This window comes from Tursiops truncatus, chromosome 2 (genome assembly GCF_011762595.2).
Source record: "Tursiops truncatus isolate mTurTru1 chromosome 2, mTurTru1.mat.Y, whole genome shotgun sequence".
Lineage (NCBI taxonomy): Eukaryota > Metazoa > Chordata > Mammalia > Artiodactyla > Delphinidae > Tursiops > Tursiops truncatus.
Window position 1 is genome coordinate 67,641,973 of NC_047035.1, and position 23,180 is coordinate 67,665,152.

The 23,180-nt window shown below is 36.0% G+C and overlaps 1 protein-coding gene across 3 annotated transcripts in view; it reads right to left on the bottom strand.

The window, feature by feature from the left end:
* SCFD1 (sec1 family domain containing 1) overlaps positions 1-23,180 on the bottom strand; it is a 144,575-nt gene that overhangs the window by 83,275 nt on the left and 38,120 nt on the right. For 2 of the 3 annotated variants that reach the window (XM_019924096.3, XM_073800592.1), the window contains 4 exons: positions 10,352-10,441; positions 8,187-8,242; positions 6,947-7,032; positions 3,793-3,892 (listed from right to left, as the gene is read on the bottom strand). In XM_019924096.3, the coding sequence (XP_019779655.3) occupies positions 3,793-3,892; positions 6,947-7,032; positions 8,187-8,242; positions 10,352-10,441 (332 nt within the window). Of the gene's footprint in view, positions 1-3,792; positions 3,893-6,946; positions 7,033-8,186; positions 8,243-10,351; positions 10,442-14,804; positions 14,893-16,162; positions 16,247-23,180 lie in introns of those variants that run through there. The other variant, XM_033851218.2, reaches the window with a different exon arrangement.

Genomic DNA, 23,180 nt, shown 5'->3' on the forward strand with positions numbered 1-23,180 from the left:
ATTTAGGTTTTTAATCCATTTTGAGTTTATTTTTGTGTATGGTGTTAGGGAGGGTTCTAATTTCATTCTTTTACATGTAGCTGTCCAGTTTTCCCAGCACCACTTATTGAAGAGGCTGTCTTTTCTCCACTGTATATTCTTGCCTCCTTTATCAAAGATAAGGTGACCATATGTGCGTGGGTTTATCTCTGTGTTTTCTATCCTGTTCCATTGATCTATATTTCTGTTTTTGTGCCAGTACCATACTCTCTTGATTACTGTAGCTTTGTAGTATAATCTGAAGTCAGGGAGCCTGATTCCTCCAGCTCCATTTTTCGTTCTCAAGATTGCTTTGGCTATTCGGGGTCTTTTGTGTTTCCATACAAATTGTGAAATTTTTTGTTCTAGTTCTGTGAAAATTGCCAGTGGTAGTTTGACAGGGATTGCATTGAATCTGTAGATTGCTTTGGGGAGTAGAGTCATTTTCACAATGTTGATTCTTCCAACCCAAGAACGTGGTATATCTCTCTATCTATTTGTATCATCTTTAATTTCTTTCATCAGTGTCTCATAGTTTTCTGCATACAGGTCTTTTGTCACCTTAGGGGGGTTTATTCCTAGATATTTTATTCTTTTTGTTGCAACGGTAAATGGGAGTGTTTTCTTAATTTCACTTTCAGATTTTTCATCATTAGTGTGTAGGAATGCAAGAGATTTCTGTGCATTAATTTTGTATCCTGCTACTTTACCAAATTCATTGATTAGCTCTAGCAGTTTTCTGGTAGCATCTTTAGGATTCTCTATGTATAGTATCATGTCATCTGCAAATAGTGACAGCTTTACTTCTTCTTTTCCAATTTGGATTGCTTTTATTTCTTTTTCTTCTCTGATTGCTATGGCTAAAACTTCCAAAACTATGTTGAATAATAGTGGTGAGAGTGGGCAGCCTTGGCTTGTTCCTCATCTTAGTGGAATTGGTTTCAGTTTTTCACCATTGAGGACGATGTTGGCTGTGGGTTTGTCATATATGGCCTTTATTATGTTGAGGAAAGTTCCCTCTATGCCTACTTTCTGGAGGGTTTTTATCATAAATAGGTGTTGAATTTTGTCGAAAGCATTCTCTGCATCTATTGAGATGATAATATGATTTTTCTCTTTCAATTTGTTAATATGGTGTATCCCGTTGATTGATTTGCATATATCGAAGAATCCTTGCATTCCTGGGATAAACCCCACTTGATCATGGTGTATGATCCTTTTAATGTGCAGTTGGATTCTGTTTGCTAGTATTTTGTTGAGGATTTTTGCTTCTATGTTCATCAGTGATATTGGCCTGTAGTTTTCTTTCTTTGTGACATCTTTGTCTGGTTTTGGTATCGGAGTGATCAGAATCCACTCTTACGAAATTCACTAATAACCGTGACACTGCCACATGCAGTGGTGACTTCTTAGTCCTCAGCATTTGTACAAGTTAATTACTGCCTCCTGTTTGAAACATTTAATTCACTGGCTTCCAAAACAACACAGATCTAGTTCTCATACCTCACTGGCTGCTACTTCCTATATTATATTGTTCATTCCTACTCACTACCTCAATATCTAAATGGTGAAATTCCTCAGAGATCAGTTCTCAGACCTCTTCTCTCTTCTATCTATACTCACTCCCTTGGTGATCTCATCTTACCTCTTGGCTTTAAATACCATCTATATATGAACTACTTCTAAATTTATTTCTCTAGACTAGATGTTTCTCCTTAACTCCAGGCTCATATATCTAACTATCTAATGATATCTATACTTGAATATATTAATGGGCATCTCACATTTAACACGTCCAAAACTCAACCTCTGGTTTTCCCCCGAAAACTGCTTCTCCCACGTCTTTCCCATCTCAATAAAGAACATCCGTCCATTTGCAAAGGCCAAAACTTTGGAGTCTTCTTTGGCTTCTCTCTCTTACATCTCACATCCAATTCATCAGTCAATCCTATACCCTACATTCAATAGATTATCACAACCCTCACCATTTCCATCCTGGTGTAAAACACCATCATCTCTTGCTAAGATAACTGCAACTCCTAACTGGTCTCCTTGACTCTTCCTATGCCCCCAAAGAGTCTTTTTCAATACAGTAGCTAGGATGATACTCTTAAAATGTGTATCAGATGTCATTCCTTTACTCAAAACTATGTGAGGCTCTCTGCTTCCCTCAAATTAAAAATCAATATCCTTACAGTGGCCTTTAATGTCCTATGCTACGTTGCATCCCGTGTTCTATTTAACTTCATCTCCTGCTACTTTTCCCTGCCTTACTTGCTCTGGCCACTTTGGCTGCCTTGCCATCTTTTAAACATATCAGGCATCCTTCTGCCTGGAATGCTATTCTCCCAAATAGCTACATAATTCACTACCTTCTCTCCATTAGATCTTTCTCAAATGTCTCTTTTTCAGTGAGGTCTTCCCTATTTTAAAACTGCAATCCTGTTCACCATTACTTACTTTACTTTTCTCCAGAGTATTTTTCACTTTACGAAATATTACATATTTTATTTTATTTATTGCCTGTCTCTCCTACTAGAATGTAAGATACAGGAAGAAAGGAATATTTTCATTGACTTTATTTATTGCTAAAACCAGGGTCTAGAATGTTCTGTCAAAGAGTAGGCACTCCAATAGTGGTTCTTCAGCCTCTATTGACCTATGAAAACTACTTTCCATGTTCTGTTACTCAGGGTTGGATCCATTGTCCCTTTGATTCTTCTCACTCTCCAGTGTCCCTTTGATTCTTCTCACTCTCTCTACTGAATCAGAGTTGACTACTATCATTGACACTTATCTTCGAGTCCAGAATCACAAAGGACTCTCGGATAGAGAAGTGTGCAGAACTGCCAATTTCCATCAGTAATCCTAAAATCTGATTTATTAAAAGATACTTTACAGTTAGAGTCTGTGTTTTAAAGAAATAAACCATTAAATCAAAACCATCTATTGCATGTCTTTCATTTCCTTTCTGTATGACATTTCAGGCAATCTTTGCAATAATGATGCTATTATATACTATAATCCCTAGAGGCTTGGGCTAAGATTTAGTAAATTAGAGTGCTGGTCTTGGCAAAGCCAGTAATTTAGTTTCATATCCTTTAACTTCTGTGTCTCAATTTTTCTATCTTACAAATGGGGACTATTCTGGCCCTTTTACATAGTGTCTTATAGAAATTATTTGTATACATCTTTTCTTTCCATTGCCTTTGAAGATTGGGGCTGTTTTTATTTATCTGTGTATATCACATGCTATTTACAATGTTTAGTAGATCAATATATGCATAGATAAAACAGATTTTAGTTTTAAGCATGAAATTACCTATGTGGAATTACTTCAAAAAACATATGATGTAATATAAAAAATACTATTTATTTTTACCATAAAATGAGGCTTAACAGATTCCCAGGAAAAAAAGGAGAAATTACATCTTTTCTCCCCAAGTAGAACAAATTTATTTACTTACTCAGTATGAAAAATTAAAAAAAAAACCAGCCACTCATTTTCCTCCATTCTTTTGTTCCCCATCATTCCAACAATACTACTGATTTATCCTGTAATTTAAAGACCATAAATTTGGAACTTTAAACCTCAAGGCTTCACTATTCTCCAGCACCCACAATCTAGTGATACCAAATTCCATCACCTTTTTTGTTTCTATTTCTCAGCTCCATCCTTCTCATCTGTATTTCTGTAGCCATGATGTTAATTTTAAATTAAGACCATTGAATGTTACTACATTTTAACAAAAAGTGGTATATTTAGCCTCTTACCAGTACATCATGCACCAAGGCTTGATATGTCCAAGTATGGTGTAAAGGAGTTGCCAAATCTATGTTTCTGTCAACAAGGACTAATAAAGGCCTTTGGAAGCTGTAAATATATTAAAAAAAAAGTTATGTAACTCTTAACACCTGTGTATACATCTACATTCTTCTACTACTTTCAGTATATGTCATTTTCATATGAACAATAAGTATACTAATATTGATATTCCATAATACTTTGCTTTCTAAAAAATTTTCTAGTACAATCAAGTAAAGCAATGCTTTGTACTACCTAGAGCCTGTGTATGATGCTAGATTATACGTCTTACTTAGGGAACTTTCTTAAAGGAAAAAATCTACACAAATACTTCTACGGAATAATTTTTTTTTTTTTTTTTTTTTAGCGGTACGTGGGCCTCTCACTGTTGTGGCCTCTCCTCTTGCAGAGCACAGGCTCCAGACGCGCAGGCTCAGCGGCTGTGGCTCACGGGCCTAGCCGCTCCGCGGCATGTGGGATCTTCCCGGACTGGGGCACGAACCCGTGTCCCCTGCATCAGCAGGCGGACTCTCAACCACTGCGCCACCAGGGAAGCCCTACAGAATAATTTTTATAGTTATCAAAGTAAGAATAAGTTGCTTTTGCTCAGATTTATATTTTACATTTTTGAATAAAAGGAAAAAAAGAAAACCCATTGCCAGGTTCAGGGAAAACAATTACAGAGAGTAGGATCTTACAAATTTATACAAATGTTCAATCGTTTCATAAATTACAAATTCCAATTTTTTCCTGAAAACACAAATTCAAAAAAGCAGACTCAAGAGAAGAGGCTCACAAAACCCTATCCCATTATAATATATGAAACCAAAACATTATACTACAACAGTAACTAATTATATAATTACTCACTTACCAGACATGTCATATATTGTTTAACTCCATCACTATCATTTAGATATGAAATAAACTACATTTAAAGCAAATTGAGGTACAAAGTCATCTGGTTACCATGTGTCTCCAAAAGGCATAGAGATTTCACTTTAGAGGCACTACTGTATCAAGAGTACACGTCAATTTTCAATAGGCATTGCTACCTGATTTTATTTACTATATGTATTTTCTCCTGAAAGACCTCTGACAATTTCAGTAACTCATTACACCCTACTGGGTGTAAGACAGTGAACTCCCAACTGCATTAATTATAAGACTTGGCGATAAAAAGGTAGGAGTGGCACGCTTACCACCACCTACCATCGTTCATTATTCCAGAGCTAGGTGGAAGGTAGGGAGGATAGCCTACGGCAGGGTTTCTTAACTCAGCACTACTGACATCTGTGGCTGGATAATTTCTTATTATGGGAAGTTGTCCTGTGAAGTGTAGGATGTGTAGCAGCATCCCATAATGCACCCCATTAGATTCCAGTAGCAACTACCCAGTTGTGACAACTGACATGTCTCTAGACATTACCAAATTCTCGTTGAGAATCATTAGCCTACAACTGGATTCAAATACATTTAACAATAAATAGTCTGACAAGGCTGCTGACCCCTAATTCAAATAATTTAGAAATGCATACAACAAACTAAAAGTAAGACAACTATATTATGATCATGTGAATACACTAAAAAAAAATTTATCTAAATAAAACAGTGCCTTTATATTGGTTTCTAAGGCCTATACAAGAGCACAATAAAAAAGGAACTGTTCAGTAAGGTATGACATAGTGGTTGCTTCTGTTGAAAAAAAAAATCAGATGAGAATTTGATATCTCTGCTCTACTTAATAAGAAATATCATTATTTAGAAGAATATTTAGACCAGCGATGAAATTGCAAAACAGTTTAAAGTAACATGGGAGGTGAAACAGTTGAACGAACAATTGAAACACAATGTTAGTATCAACTGCAAATTATAGGAATAGTATATAAAACTGTAAGAGCCATCAAATTGACTTAAAATGAAGTCTATGAAAGGTTACCATAAGAGTATAATTCCTGGAAGGCCGTTATACTGAGTATCAGTTTATTTTCACAGGCTTTATTTATTAATTCACCTAAAACTAGGGATAATAATTAATTTTCCAAAATACTGCCTATTCCCCTTGAAATAATTTTCAGCCATTGGTGTGGGTTTCTTTACTTCCTCACCCCAATACTGTCCATTATTATTATTATTATTTGTGTGTGTGTGTGTGTGTGTGTGTGTGTGTGGTATGCGGGCCTCTCACTGTTGTGGCCTCTCCCATTGTGGAGCACAGGCTCTGGACGTGCAGGCTCAGCGGCCATGGCTCACGGGCCCAGCCACTCCGTGGCATGTGGGATCTTCCCGGACCGGGGCATGAACCCGCGTCCCCTGCATCGGCAGGTGGACTCTCAACCACTGCACCACCAGGGAAGCCTTGTCCATTATTTTTAATAAACAAAAGTTAAATATACTACAATGGACAGTTTTTTAAAAAAAATTTCTATTCAATAATAATTGAGCAGTCAGTAACTTTGGCATTATCTATTTATACTAGACATGGTAAAAAAGACAAAAATACTTTGCCGGTATTTTAATGTAAAAATGGAAACCAGTTAATAGACAGGTAGAAATAGACATAGGCATCACAAGTTATTCAACTTACTTTTTTTCATTACCAAGAGGCTTAATGATAATTAAAAGGAAGTGGCTTCTTACTGCAAAAGCCGTATAAACAGGGCTTCCCTGGTGGCGCAGTGGTTGAGAGTCCACCTGCTGATGCAGAGGACGCCGGTTCATGCCTCGGTCTGGGAAGATCCCACATGCCGCGGAGCGGCTGGGCCCGTGAGCCATGGCCGCTGAGCCTGCGCATCCAGAGTCTGTGCTCCGCAACGGGAGAGGCCACAACAGTGAGAGGCCCGCGTACCGCAAAAAAAAAAAAAAAAAAAAAAAAAAAAAAAAAAAGCCATATAAACAGAAAAATTTATCCTACAGATGATAAAAATGAAAAACAAAAAATTCTAACAAAAGAAGGTAAATTAAATAAAATATTCCATTTGTATTTTTAAGAACGATTTGAATCAAAACCCTGATCTAGACTTTCCAGTATAAGGGTATTCTATCAGACAAGGAAAAACAACCCAAAAAACTCTACAAATGTTTCATTTTCAAGCATATAAGGTGTATTAACTAACATAATACCTGAACTGGCCAGCTCCAAGTGTGTCACCTGTAAAAAGACTGTTTCTTGCATCTCTCAGATTTTCCCGAAGTTTCTTATCTAGTTTCTGAAAAATGAAGTTTTACATTAACTCTTTAAAAAAAATATTTAATTTTATTGAAGCATAGTTGATTTACAATGCTGTGTTAGTTTCAGGTGTACAGCAAAGTGATTCATTTATACATATACATATATTCATCTTTTTTTAGATTCTTTTCTTATATAGGTTATCACAGAATATTGAGTAGAGTTCCCTGTGCTACATTAACTCTTGAAGAACAGTTTCAGACAACTTTGCATAGGGTAATACACATTGTATTCTTAATTTTGGAACTAAGAAATTTAGAATTCCTTTACAAAACAGCAATTCTCACATTTTAGCTTCTTTACTATTCAATATTATCCTAACTTGGACTTGAAAAGACCAATGCTTTTTCTATTGTGACTCAGACCTGATTTCACTAATAATCACTTTTTGTTGACTATTTTTACTTTAGGTATGGGAAACGTTTTGCAGTAATAACCCACACTCTCTCCCAAAGCATAACTTGCTGCACCGAGGAAGCTATCTCAATAGTGGTGGTTGCAAGAGGCTCCAGAATAGAAATGGAATATGTGAAAGAAACTAGCCCTCTATCTGTCAATGACTCATTCGGGCTACTAAAACTCAAAAATGTTAGTGTATCTTCCTCCATCTTCCCATACTATTTACCTTCTTTTCAGTAACTCTGTAATTTCTCTAATATCTTATTTTTTAATCTTTAAAACAAATATTTGAATGCTCATTTTACACAGAATGTTCTACTCCAGTATTATGGGAAAGCAAAATACACTTCATCATGTTAAAAATGATTATAATTGTTAATAAATGTTTGCTAAATGAAGTTAAATATTAAATGATTTGAGGAATCAAATAAGTGTAAAATACTACTTAGAGAGACAAAGCTAAATGAGGAATATTTATTTGAGTAAAAAAGAAACAGGGCTGGAATAGCACATTCACATTGGAATAGATCATTTTACTCCATCACATGATCACAATGATTACTTTTTATTTTTGGTGTAATCCCAATGTTATAAAATAAAAATATTTGCCTTTGGCACTTAATATATAACCCATAACAACTGTATAAATACTTAATATTAACAAAAATACTTGAGGTATTTAGGGAAAACAACTGACACATTATTTATCCCCAATGGATATTTGCATGAACTCACCACTGCTACCATTTCTGCTGCTGTTCCTCTTGAACATCTGATTATAGGGACAGCACCTATTTTAACAACAGATGTTAGCAATGATTTCAGCTCTTAATAATTAAAATGGATACTTATAAAATACATCAGCCTCAAATAATAACATACAATAGATATATACAATTTCAGGCTACAAACATAAAAGGATTTATAATCTTGAAAATAAAAGCAAGGTTTCAGAAATAGACCTTACCATTTATAAAGACAACATGAAGGGAGTCAGAAAAACATGATTTTTATATTGTGTGGGTCAATCAGTGTGACCATATTTTTTCAATGGACTGACTAAATCAGCACTTTGACTAATTTAAAAGATAATATCAATAGAAAACACATTCTTTGCACAATGTAAAATACTCCTAAAAGTTGGCCTCAGTTTATTATCAAATCAACTCATTTTAGACTTCTTAATTTCTCTCTATTATTCCAAGTTTTATTGAAGGCTGAAATCCTAAAATGAGAAAAAAAAATTAAACTGCACTGAAAATCTCATAAAACAAAGAACATTGTAATACTTATATGCTGAAATTCTTACATTTTAGATTCTATACAAAGCATGCTCAGTCACTTGTAAAAGTAAAAACGTGAAATATTAGTACATTTTTTAAAACTTTGTTTTCTTCTGATGGCAAGCTATACATGTCTGTCCTAAGAAAATCCAAATAATATTAGAAATGTACAAAGTTAATCCTCTTGATTCAAGCATCCCAAAATAACCCCATTAAGAATTAGATATGAATGTTTCCAGGTTATATTCTACATATAGTCTAAATAAGTGTGTGTGTGGAGTGCATAAAAAACAAAAACAGGATATTTTGCATACCATCCTTAAATTTGTTTCTCCACTTAATTTATTATTGATATCTTTCTATGTCAGGTTGGTAGTAATTTCAACTTTTCCTTTAAGAAAAATCACTTTCTGATACTCTACATAATAAAAGTGGCTCTAACACTTCAGTGGTCTGTACACTTCTTTTTCAATCTACCTTAACCTTGAAAATATAGTTATCATCAAGCAAAAATAACCTTAATGTCCACAATAACTCTAGCATTCAGCAAAATTCTGGAGACTGTGTGCAAAAATAGAAAGATTAATTATGTCTGTTTAATGACTAAAAGTGGTATACATGTGCGTTCTTTTAACAAACAACCCAACAACAACTCCATTTGAAGGTACTGAGAGCAATCGAAAGCAAGCAGAAAGTGGAGGAGGGTAAAACTCTTGAAAGAAGAGAAATACTTGAACAGTGAGAGATACTTTTAACCAGCTTTCCTCTTGAGGGTACTTTCCAGTTTGCATGGCACAGAGGAGAAAGAGCTCAAGCAGAAAACAGAAGACTCACTGAGCTGGGAAATCAAAGCCTGGAGTTCAGGGCTGGAAATTAAAGGGAAAAATCCCTGAAAGGAGGGACCCGCAAAATCTGTATGCAAATTCTCAAGCTTTTGTCTATATCCTAAACTATGCATGTATCTCTCAATTTTCTCATTTGTGAAAAAGAGAGAAATTTTATTAATGTAGTGTGAGGATCATTTTAACTGAAAAGTTTTCAGTGTCTGCAAAATTAAAATCGCAATTAGAGGATTTCTAAACATATACATTATTAATAGTAACGAATAAAATCATACATTAGACATTAAACACAATGTAGCTGTAAGTAAATTTAGATACTCCAAAGAAATGTTTAAAATTTTGAGAGTATGTTGGATAAGTATTTTACGTAAAGTTACTGTTTCCTGGAGCCTTGGGAGTTTGCCTTAATACTTACCAGGCATATATCTCTCTAATTAGAAGTGCATTTGAAATTTTTCAAAATGAACTATTAAAAGAAAATTAGCAGGCACATAGGTGAAGCCACCAGCAAACATTCAAACAATATATTAGGAAGTTACAATTACCAAAGACATCTAAGGTGACAACTCAAGAGAGCTGCTAAATGCTAACTTCATCAAATTATTAGAAGAATTGTGGTTTTATATAGTACAGAATGTATATTTTATCTCAACTCTGGAGAGAGGGATTGTAGAGATCCAGATAGATAATAAGGGATCATATTGCAGTGTAACAAGTTAAAATGAGCTGTTAAATAACTTACTTTCAAGAAATAAACAAAGGTTTGAAAACTTACCCAGTGTAACAAAAAAGCAAAAGAGGCTGTCAACAATAGTGTCCATAACGGTTTCCATTTCTGTGTCTGTGATATCTGGTCTGTTAATGGCTAAAATGACATAGATAAAAGAGAAGAAAGTGACCAAAATTTATCCCTTATTTTTATTCAAATTATTACTCAACACCTATCAATATTCAGTTTGATAATACTTGTAATAGTTAAAGAAGTAAAATTTTTTATGCTTTAAATTTTAAGTGAACAAGTATCCACAAAAATTATACTTCAAAAAAAATACCACCTCAATATCAGTAGTAGTAATGAGTAGTATCAATATTAGAGCAGTAATAATAAGAAAAAACCCACCACATAAATTATACAAAATTTTTGCCAGCGCAAATAGGAAATATCGACTTCCATAATTTTATTCACAAACATTAAATGGCCTCAAGAAACTACTGATCTTACTATCCAAATACTGCCAGAAAAGGACAATGTATCAATAAATCAATTACGGCAAGACCAACATCACATACATTTTCTTTGTATTATAACAAATCATATAAATTTCTTTTCTGATCTACTAGACTGTGCTTAAGTGGTTCTCAAACTCCAGTGGACAGAAGACTCATTCTAAGAATAGGAGAGAAGAGAAAGAAGTTTCTCTGGAAGCTATTAAAAATGAAAGACTATTAGCCCTTTCCCTCAGGGACTCAATTCAATAGATTTGGGATAATTCTAGGTAATCTGCAATTCTGACAAACACCTCAGGTGATACTTGGGGCTACACATTTTTTTCTTTTCTGTCCCATTTCTTTCCTGGAACTTTAAGAACCAACACGTCAAATGTTTTTAAAAGGTAAGAGTAATAATGGTCCCTAGCCAGGAGGGAAGAATAAATGGAGAGGTGGCAAGCCTACTCACTAGGTTGACAACCAGTGACTTTGCTATCCTGGCTGCTCTACTACACGATGGCTTCCACATTTGAAAAACAGGTTGTTGGGGCTACACTTTAAGAAACATTGGTGTGAAGACTTTTCTTGACAAAGACCTTGCCTTATTCATCTTCCTATCTCTCAGAGTACCTAGGCTCAGTGTCTGACAAGTAGATGCCCAGTAACTATTTGTTAAAAGACTGGCTGGACTAAAATATTATCTATATAATATGTTTAATTTCCTAGCATCTTGAATGTGAAAACAAATATAAAATTCAATACAACTTGTGATCAGCATAAGAGGAAATCAGAATCCAACTGGATACAACAGAGTGTTCAAAGAAAGTATGGTACATGCAGAGAACATAAAAATAACAAAGACTTTAACCATAATCTGGATGAGGAAACGTGCTGCTATTCAGTACTTCAGACTGCCATCTATCCAAATCAGATGACAGAAATGGCATAAGGATACAACGTGAATTATGTAAATTCAGGGGATACCAATCCAGTGAAATACTCAGCTCATTCTGCCAATCACTGGTTCAGGTAAAATCTATACGAAGCCTCCACCCTCCAGGTCCATACCCTTCAGTCCCACACCTCTGAAACACTGACCTCAACAGTCAAAACACTGTCCATCACTAACTTCAACTCACTTTCAAAAACAACTTGGTTCGTCTGAGACATTAGCATAAGTCTAACTAAGGTGACACCTCCGCGTCCTTTATTGGATAAATTCCCAATCCGTGGAAAACAGGTGATAAAAATTGAATCCATGGTATCAATATGGTTGATTTATGTTTTGAATAATCTGTTTAAGATTATTAATTAAAGCACTTGCAATGTTTGAGAGGATTTGCCACATAATTACATAATAATTAAGAGCACTAACTCTGGAGTGAGTGCCTGGATTTAGTAACCTGGTTTTGCCATTTCCTTATCAAGTTACTTAGTATCTGTGCCTCAGTTTTTTCATCTAGAAAACAGAAATAATATTAATTCCTACTTCATTAAGTTATTCTGAGGAGTAAATGAGCTTATATTGTAAAATGTGTATAGGGCAATCTACTACTATTATTATACTATAATTATACTATTGAGAATCTGGGCGATTAAGCATGTGATTATACTTTAAAATTAATAAATTAAATTTATACTTTTAATTCAATAATTATTAATTTCAGACTTGTGATTTTTAAGTTGAGAGATATAAGAAAACAAATTTATAAACACTTGTATGTTTAATGAATTTAGATTCCCTATAAATTTAATTATTTTTAATAATTATTTAAATATTTGGGCAGATTTTGTTTGTTAGATTTATAAAGTTGCCTGGTCTGGTATTTGAAGTACTTAAAACTACTCAGCCATAAAAAATCATGAAATTTTGCTGTTTGCAGCAACATGGATGGACTTGCAGAGTATTATGTTAAGTGAAATAAGTCAGACAGAAAGACAAATACTGCATGGTATCACTTATAAGTGGAATCTAAAAAATGCAACAAACTAGTGAATGTAACAGAATAGAAGCAGACTCACAGCTATAGATAACAAATAAGTGGTTACCAGTGGGGAGAGGGAAGAGGGGACAACCTAGGGGTAGGGATTAAGAGGTGCAAATTATTATGTATAAAATAAGCTACAAGAATACATTGTACAGCATAGGGAATACAGCCAATATTTTATAATAACTATAAATGGAATATAACCTTTAAAAACTGTGAATCACTATATTATACACCTGTAACTTACATAATATTGTACATTGACTATACATCAATTAAAAAACAAATAATTAAAAAATGAATAGGTTGAACTTATAAACGCAACTTAAACTGTTTAAGGAAATTTAACAAACTAAGTTTGTTGACTAAGTTTGTTAAATGAGACTGATTATAATTTAGTCAGTTCAATCTGAGTTAATCAAAGAAAAAGTAAAGGTGCTTGTTTTCAAATAAACAGACTTAAAAATAAAATTTACAAGTTTAGTTTAAAGGCTTAAGGGAAACTAGGTTTTAAACATGTATCTTAAGTAGCTAATTAAGTTAAAGGTCAATTAAATGTAAACAGACTTCTGTAAATAACTACAGTACTGTCAAAAATCTCTTACATGGGCAATTCAGCAAATACTTACACCCATTTAGAGATGTTGCTTAATTTCAGCAAGAAGGCATACTATGGAGCTCAGTGAAACCAAAAGATTCATGCTCTCTTCTCTTGGGAGCTTACCACCTGGTCCAGTGTGTTATGATAGAATACCACTAGTATTTTGAGCAGAACGATTTTCTATGTGAGTATGGTTTACACACTGCAGAAGATTTAGCATCCCTAGTCCCTGCTCACTAACTGCTAGTGCTAATTGTGACAATCAAAAATGTCCTTACACATTTCCAAATGCCCCCATGGGAGGCCCCTACTTTAGAACCTCTGAAACTCTAGTCATTCCCAAACATCTCAATACTTAGGTATCAAATTAATAATTATTTCTATGAATTGGCTAATTACATCTTTTGTAGTCTGCAATTTTATTTAAAATATTTGACATAACTAATCAATGGGCACAAAGTTTCAGTTAGGCAAGATGAATAAGTTCTAGAGATCTGCCATACAACATTGTACCTAAATCAACAATACTGTATTATATACTTAAAAATGTTAAGAGAGTAGATCTCATGTTAAGTGTTTTTACAAAGAAAAAGAATCAGCATAGACAATAAAACATGGTGTGGGTGTCCATGTTCCTGTGTGCATGTGTGTGTGTGTATGCATATGTGTCTGTTAACTGTGTGTATGCGTGTGCATCTGTTAAGTTTAATCTACATCCAAGGAATGGTCAGTTTATCAAAGCTAGGAATACAAACTTCAGAGGTGGTTAGATAGCATTTGATCAAATACCAATACTCAAACCTACCACTGCATGAACAGGGTGTAAGAATCAAGGGTGTCTAACAACCTATATTTGAGAATGGTACTTATATCAATACTTCATTCCATAATAGGACATTAGTAGCTGCTGACTCTTTGTTGTTGTCTGATCTTGACAAATAGCAACATTAACCAACCGTTTCTGAGTGCTTACGATATGCCAGTAACTTTTCCAAGCATTTTACATACACGAATGCATTTAACTCCCATTAAAAACTCTGAGGTAGATAGTATTATTATTCCCGTTTTACAGATTTGGAAACTAAAGCACAGAGAAGTAAAGTAAACTTGTTCTTGTCCAAGGATCAAAGTACTAAAAGATTAACTGAATCTTACTACTAAAATACTGTCTTACACACCATGAGTGAACCACTCGTGCAAGTTGCTGTGGGGTAACTAAAAGGTCAGATAATTGGTCCTTCATTGAGCTTACAAAACAGATTTAGTAAGTGTTGTCTACATGTGACAGAACTCAAGTCTGAGACTTGTTTTCTTTATGGGCTGTAAACAAAGCTGGTTCTGGAGTGCACTAAACATGTTTACTATTGTTTTTCTACAGTACACTGTTCATTTTGTTAACAATGAATTATAAAATTCCTATTTTTACATACCACGATATGAAACAAGCTCCTTATTTTGATTACATAATACAAACATATCATCTTCCAAAGTAATAAAATTGAGATACTGATCGAAAACCTAGAAACAAAAGAAAAGGTTTTCAAATCAATTTTACAATATTGAATGCACTTTTAGTTTGATTTAATCTACTAATGATAAAATGAATAAAATTATAATTATATTCAATAACTAAAAGTTATACCATGTAGCATGTAGATTGTCAAATTGGACAAAAATGAGAAAGTAACATAAAAAAGCAATAAAAAAAAAAACAAGACTCTGGGCAATAAATTATCAAGGAGAGTAACAGTTTCAGAAAACAAAATTTAAGAACATATAAAATTTTAAAATAAATTGTGGTTGGGATGGGAATGGATATCAAATATGAAGAAAAACCACAATTTTAATTTTTATATTCATTTTAATCATACTTCTCTAAGAAAGTCATAGTAACTGTTTTTACACTGTGAACTATATTTATAGGCGGGGAAAAGTTACACTAGTTCTTTAGAAGTGTAAATCAGGAGAAAAATGAAGAAGACTATCTGAGATACGTTAAACGTAGTTAAATCGAAAACTGTTCATATTATTTCATGTAAAACTAATGATAAATTTTGGAAGAGAAAGAATAAGACGTAAGCCTTAAAAACTAATCAGAAGTAGTAGTGGACTATCTAAATCTAAGAATGAAAAATCTATTAGAATGAAAGAATGGGAATTAAATGCATGGTTGTTTAGTCTTTTATTCGCCCTATATCATTCTGTAGAATTTTCAGTTATATCTTGTCCAAATTCAAGAAACAAAGGGCAAAACAGGGCTACAACCAAGAATATATTTTATAGATTTATTTATAATTAAGCCAAACATGACTAAAAGTGACTATGATATAGAATTGCTGGCCTTCTTTCTTATAATATGCAATATAGCCCCCTTGGATTCTCTCTCCTAACTAAAAAAATATCTGAAGATAGTATGGTGACTATAGTGATCACTGATAAAACAATGCCAAAATATTCTGGGAATAATTTATGACAATACAACTGTCAAACTATTTCTAAGCTGAGCTAAAAAAATTATACAAATCCCAGCCCAAAACAAAAATTGATTCAGCTTCTTATTTTTGTCTTTCAAATTAACTGAGTAATAAGTTCCTTTAGTTGGTTATTTTGCTAGTCCAAGTTGAAGATAATTTACACTATCAGAACTCTTTCTAGAAGTATTGGGTCTAATATTTCTTAGGTTGTTCCAGTCCTTTGTAAATTAGACACCAATGTCTATTTATAGATTTCAGAATATTACTGAATTTTACATTTAACAAAATGTTATCAGCCAACCAAAACCTCTTACCTTGGCTACTTGTGTTACTGCACTAGCTGCTAATGCTGCATTTGCAATATCTTCCAGTGTACTTCTTGAAATAGCAGAAATAAATTTAAATAATATGACTTCATAGAGTTGATTTCGAAGATCCTATGAATACAATGAATACTTCATTCTTATAGGATAGTATAAAGGATAATGACCAATGCAAATCTTTTAGATGCAATAGAGCAAGGTTTTAGAGGATAATATGCATATTTAAAAAGACAGGTTATACAAATGATACAAAAAAAGTATCCCAGGAGAATAAAGTTATGAAGAGGTACTGGTTACTTGGTTACCAGATATAATTGACATGTATTTTAATAATTAAAGTTATGATACTATAATTATATTATCAATAAAATCCTATTAATTACAGTAGTGTACAAAACTGCTTTGAATTAGCATACTTGTATATTAGCATACTTCTTAAAAAAATCCAGGAGAGGGGAAAGATGGCGAAGAGTAAGACGCGGAGATCACCTTCCTCCCCACAGACACATCAGAATACATCTACACGTGGAACAACTCCTACAGAACAACCACTGAACGCTGCAGAAGACCTCAGACCTCCCAAAAGGCAAGAAACTCCCCACGTACCTGGATAGGGCAAAAGAAAAAAGAATAAACACAGACAAAGGAATAGGGACGGGACCTGCACCAGTGGGAGAGAGCTGTGGAAGAAGGGAAGGGTTTCCACACCCTAGGAAGCCCCTCCGCGGGCGGAGACTTGCGGGTGGCGAGGGGGAAGCTTCGGAGCCGCGGAGGAGAGCACAGCAACAGGCGTGCGGAGGGCAAAGCGGGGAGATTCCCGCCCAGAGGATCGGTGCCAACCAGCACTCACCAGCCCGAGAGGCTTGTCTGCTCACATGCCCGGGGTGGGCGGGCTGGGAGCTGAGGCTCGGCTTTGGTGGGATCGCAGGGAGAGGACTGGCGGTGTGACCACAGCCTGAAGGGGTTAGTGCACCACGGCTAGCGGAGGGAGTCCCGGGGAAAAAGTCGGGAACCTGCCGAAGAGGCAAGAGACATTTTCTTCCCTCTTTGTTTCCTGGTGCACGAGGAGAGGGGATTAAGAGCGCCGCTTAAAGGAGCTCCAGAGACGGCCCGCGAGCTGTGGCTATCAGCACAGACCCCAGAGACGGGCATGAGACGCTAAGGCCGGCTACTGCCGCCACCAGAAAGCCTGTGTGCGAGCACAGGTCACTATCCACACCTCCCTTCCCAGGAGCCTGTGCAGCCTACCACTGCCAGGGTCCCGGAATCCAGGGACAACTTCCCGGGAGAAACACATGGCACGCCTCAGGCTGCTGCAACGTCATGCTGGCCTCTGCCGCCGCAGGCTCGCCCCGCACACCGTGCCTCCTCCTCCCACCGGCCTGAGTGAGCCAGAGCCCCTGAATCAGTGGCTCCTTTAACCCTGTCCTGTCTCAGCTAAGAACAGACGCCCCTCCGGTGACCTACACACAGAGGCGGGGCCAAATCCAAATTTGAACCCCGGGAGCTGTGCGAACAAAGAAGAGAAAGGGAAATTTTTCTCCCAGCAGACTCAGGAGCAGCGGATTAAATCTCCACAATCAACTGATGTACCCTGCATCTGTGGAATGCCTGAATAGACAACGAATCATCCAAATTGAGGTGGGTGAACTTTGAGAGCAAGATATATTATTTTTTCCCCTTTTCCTCTTTTTCTGATGTATATGTGTCTGTGTGAGATTCTGTCTGTATAGCTTTGCTTTCACCATTTGTCCTAGGGTTCTATCTGTCCTTTTTGTTGTTTTTGTTTTGTTTTTCTACTTAAAAAGGAAAATTTTTTTCTTAATTATTTCATTAGTTTAATAACTTTAGTTTACCTTACTTTATCTTATTTTATCTCCTTCCTCCCTCCCTCCCTTCCTCCCTCCCTTCCTTTCTTTCTTTCTACTTTTTCTCCCTCTTATTTCTGAGCTGTGTGGATGAAAGGCTTTTGGTGCTGCAGCCAGGAGTCAGTGCTGCACCTCTGAGGTGGGAGACCCAACTTCAGGACACTGGTCCACAAGAGACCTCCCAGCTCCATGTAATATAGAAATGGCAAAAATCTCCCAGAGATCTCCATCTCAACACCAACACCCCAGCTTCACTCAATGACCAGCAAGCTACAGTGCTGGACACCCCTATGCCAAACAAACTAGCAAGACAGGAACACAACCCCACCCATTAGCAGACAGGCTGCCTAAAATCAAAAATAAGGTTACAGGACCACCCAAAAGACACCACCAGACATGGACCTCCCCCACCAGAAAGACAAGATCCAGCCTCATCCACCAGAACACAGGCAACTAGTCCCCTCCACCAGGAAGCATACACAACCCACTGAACCAACTTTAGACACTGGGACAGACACCAAAAACAACGGGAACGACGAACCTGCAGCCTGCAAAAAAGGAGACCCCAAACACAGTAAGATAAGCAAAAGGAGAAGACAGAAAAACCACAGCACATGAAGGAGCAAGATAAAAACCCACCAGACCTAACAAATGAAGAGGAACTAGGCAGTCTACCTGAAAAAGAATTCAGAATATGATAGTAAAGATGATCCAAAATCTTGGAAATAGAATAGGAGAAAATGCAAAAAAACTTTAACAATGGACCTAGAAGAACTAAAGAGGAAACAAGCAACGAATGAACAACACAATAAATGAAATATAAAAATACTCTAGAAGGGATCAATAGCAGAAAAACTGAGGCAGAAGAACAGATAACTGACCTGGGAAGATAAAATAGTGGAAATACTACTGCAGAGCAGAATAAAGAAAAAAGAATGAAAAGAACTGAGGACAGTCCTCAGAGACCTCTGGGACAACATTAAATGCACAACATTCGAATTATAGGGGTCTCAGAAAAGAAGAGAAAAAGAAAGGGACTGAGAAAATATTTGAAGAGATTATAGTTGAAACCTTCCCTAATATGGGAAAGGAAATAGTTAATCAAGTCCAGGAAGCACAGAGAGTCCCATACAGATAAATCTAAGGAGAAACACACCAAGACACATATTAATCAAACTGTCAAAAATTAATACAAAGAAAACATATTAAAGAAGCAAGGGAAAATAACACACAAGGGAATACCCATAAGGTTAACAGCTGATCTATCAGCAGAAAACTCTACAAGCCAGAAGGGAGTGGCAGGACATTATTTAAAGTGATGAAGGAAAAAAAACCTACAACCAAGATTACTCTACCCACCAAGGATCTCATTCAGATTTGATGGAGAATTAAAATCTTTACAGACAAGCAAAAGCTGAGAGAGTTCAGCACCACCAAACCAGCTTTACAACAAATGCTAAAGGACTCCTCTAGGCAAGAAACACAAGAGAAGGAAAAGACCTACAATAACAAACCCAAAACAATTAAGAAAATGGGAATAGGAACATATATATCAATAATTTACCTTAATGTAAATGGATAAAATGCTCCCACCAAAAGACACAGACTGGCTGAATGGATACAAAAACAGACCATATATATATGCTGTCTACCAGAGACCGCACTTCAGACGTAGGGACACACCAGACCTGGAAAAAAAAGTGAGGGGATGGAAAAGATACTCCAAGCAAATGGAAATCAAAGAAAGCAGGAGTAGCAATTCTCATACCAGACAAAATAGCTTAAAATAAAGCCTATTACAAGCAGGCAAAAGAAGGACCTACATAAGATCAAAAAAAAAAAAAAAAAACAGGGATCGATCCAAGAAAGAGATATAACAATTGTATAATATTATGCACCCAACATAGGAACACCTCAATACATAGGCAAATACTAACAGCCACATTATACATGGAATATTACTCAGCAATAAAAAGAAACGAAATTGAGCTATTTGTAATGAGGTGGATAGACCTAGAGTCTGTCATACAGAGTGAGTTAAGTCAAAAAGAAAAGAACAATACCGTATGCTAACACATATATATGGAATGTAAGAAAAAAAAATGTCATGAAGAACCTAGGGGTAAGCATAATAAAGACGCAGACCTCCTAGAGAACGACTGAGGTTATGGGGAGGGGGAAGGGTGAGCTGTGACAGGGCGAGCGAGAGTCATGGACCTATATACACATAAACAAACGTAGTAAGGTAGATAGCTAGTGGGAAGCAGACGCATGGCACAGGATATTGGCTTGGTGCTTTGTGACAGCCTGGAGGGTGTGATAGGGAGGGTGGGAGGGAGGGAGAACGCAAGAGGAGAGATATGGGAACATATGTATATGTATAACTGACTCACTTTGTTATAAAGCAGAACTACACACATTGTAAAGCAATTATACCCCCAATAAAGATGTTAAAAAAAAAATACTAACAGCCTAAAACTGGAAAATCACAGAACATATTCATAGTAGGGGACTTTTAACACCCCGCTTTCACCAATGGGACAGATCATCCAAATGAAATAAATAAGGAAACACACGCTTTAAATTAACATTAAACAAGATGAACTTTATTGACATTTATAGGACATGCCATCCAAAAACAACAGAATACACATTTTTCTCAAGTGCTCATGGAACATTCTCCAGGATAGATCATAGTTGGGTCACAAATCAGCCTTGGTAAATTTAGAAAATTGAAATTGTATCAAGTGTCTTTCCCCAACACACTATGAGACTAGATATCAATTACGGAGAATCTTTAGAAATTACACAAACATGGAGGCTAAACAATACATTCCTTAATAACAAGTGATCACTGAAGAATCAAGAGGAAATCAAAAAAAATACCTAAAACAGGGCTGGCCCTGGTAGCACAGGGGTTTGAGAGTCTGCCTGCCAATGCAGGGGACTACGGATTTGTGCCCTGGTCTGGGAAATATACCCACATGCCGCGGAGCGGCTGGGGGCCTATGAGCCATTGCCACTAAGCTGTACCTCCGGAGCCTGTGCTCCGCACGAGAGAGGCCACAACAGTGAGAGGCCCGCGTATTGCAAAAAAACAAACAAAACAAAACAAAACAAATAAACATACTAGAAACAAATGACAGTGGAGACACGACGACCCTTCCTGCGGATGCAGGAAAAGCAGTTCTAAGAGGGAAGTTTTATAGCACATACATCCTACCCTAAGAACAGGAAACATCTCAAATAAACAACCTAACCTTGCCACCTAAAGCAATTAGAGAAAGAAGAAGAAAGAACCCCCAAAGTTAGCAGAAGGAAACAAATAATAAAATTCAGATCAGAAATAAATGAAAAGAAATGAGGAAACGATAGCAAAGATCATAAAACTAAAAGCTGGTTCTTTGAAAGATAAACAAATTGATAAACCCATTAGCCAGACTCATCAAGCAAAAAAGGGAGAAGACTCAAATCAATAGATTAGAAATTAAAAAGGAGGAGTAACAACAGACACTGCAGAAATACAAAAGATCATGAGAGATTACTACAAGCAAACTATGCAATAAAAATGGACAACTTGGGAAAATGGACAAATTCTTAGAAATGCACAACCTAACGCAAGACTGAACCAGAAGAAATAGAAAATATGAACAGACCAAATCACAAGCCTAAAATTGAGACTGTGATTAAAATCTTCCAACAAACAAAAGTCCAGGACCAGATGGCTTCACAGGCAATTCTATCAAACATTTAGAGAGGAGCTAACACCTATCCTTCTCAAATTCTTCCAAAATATAGCAGAGGGAGGAACACTCCAAACTCATTCTATGAGGCCACCATTACCCTGATACGAAAACCAAAGATGTCACAAGAAGAAACTACAGCCAATATCACTGATGAACAGAGACTCAAAAATCCTCAACAAAAAAAACTACGAGCAAAACGGAATCCAACAGCACATTAAAAGGATCATACACCATGATCAGTGGGGTTTTATCTAGAATGCAAGGATTCTTCATATAACGCAAATCAATCAACGTGATATACCATATTACAAATTGAAGGAGAAAACCATATGATCATCTCAATAGATGCAGAGAAGCTTTTTGACAAAATTCAACACCCATTTATGATAAAAACCCTCCAGAAAGTAGCATAGAGGAACTTTCCTCAACATAATAAAGGCCATATATGACAACCCACAGCCAACATCGTCCTCAATGGTGAAAAACTGAAACCATTTCCACTACGATCAGGAACAAGACAAGGTTGCCCACTGTCACCCACTATTATTCAACATAGTTTTGAAATTTTAGCCATAGCAATCAGAGAAGAAAAAGAAATAAAAGGATCCAAATTGGAAAAGAAAGTAGAGCTGTCACTGTTTTGCAGATGACATGATACTATACATAGAGAATCCTAAAGATGCTACCAGAAAACTACTAGAGCTAATCAATGAATTGGTGAAGTAGCAGGATACAAAATTCATGCACAGAAATCTCTGGCATTCCTATGACACTAATGATGAAAATCTGAAAATGAAATTAAAAAGCACTCCATTTACCATTGAACAAAAAGAATAAAATATCTAGGAATAAACCTACCTAAGGAGACAAAAGACCTGTATGCAGAAAATTATATAGACACTGATGAAAGAATTAAAGATATACAAATAGATGGAGAGATTACCATGTTCTTGGATTGGAAGAATTAACATTGTGTAAATGACTCTACTACCCAAAGCAATCTACAGATTCAATGCATCCCTATCAAACTACCACTGGCATTTTTCACAGAACTAGACAAAAAAATTTCACAATTTGTATGGAAAACAAAAGAACCCAATAGCCAAGCAATCTTGTGAACAAAAACGGAGCTGGAGGAATCTGGCTCCTGAACTTCAGACTATACTACAAGCTACAGTAATTAGACAATATGGTACCAGCACAAAAACAGAAATATTAGATCTATGGAACAGATAGAAGCCCAGAGATAAATCACCACATCACATATGGTCACCTTATCTTTGAATAAAGGAGGCACAAAGAATATACAGTGGAGAAAAGACAGCCTCTTCAATAATGGTGCTGTGAAACTGACAGGTACAGTAAAAGTATGAGATTCGAACACTCCCTAACACC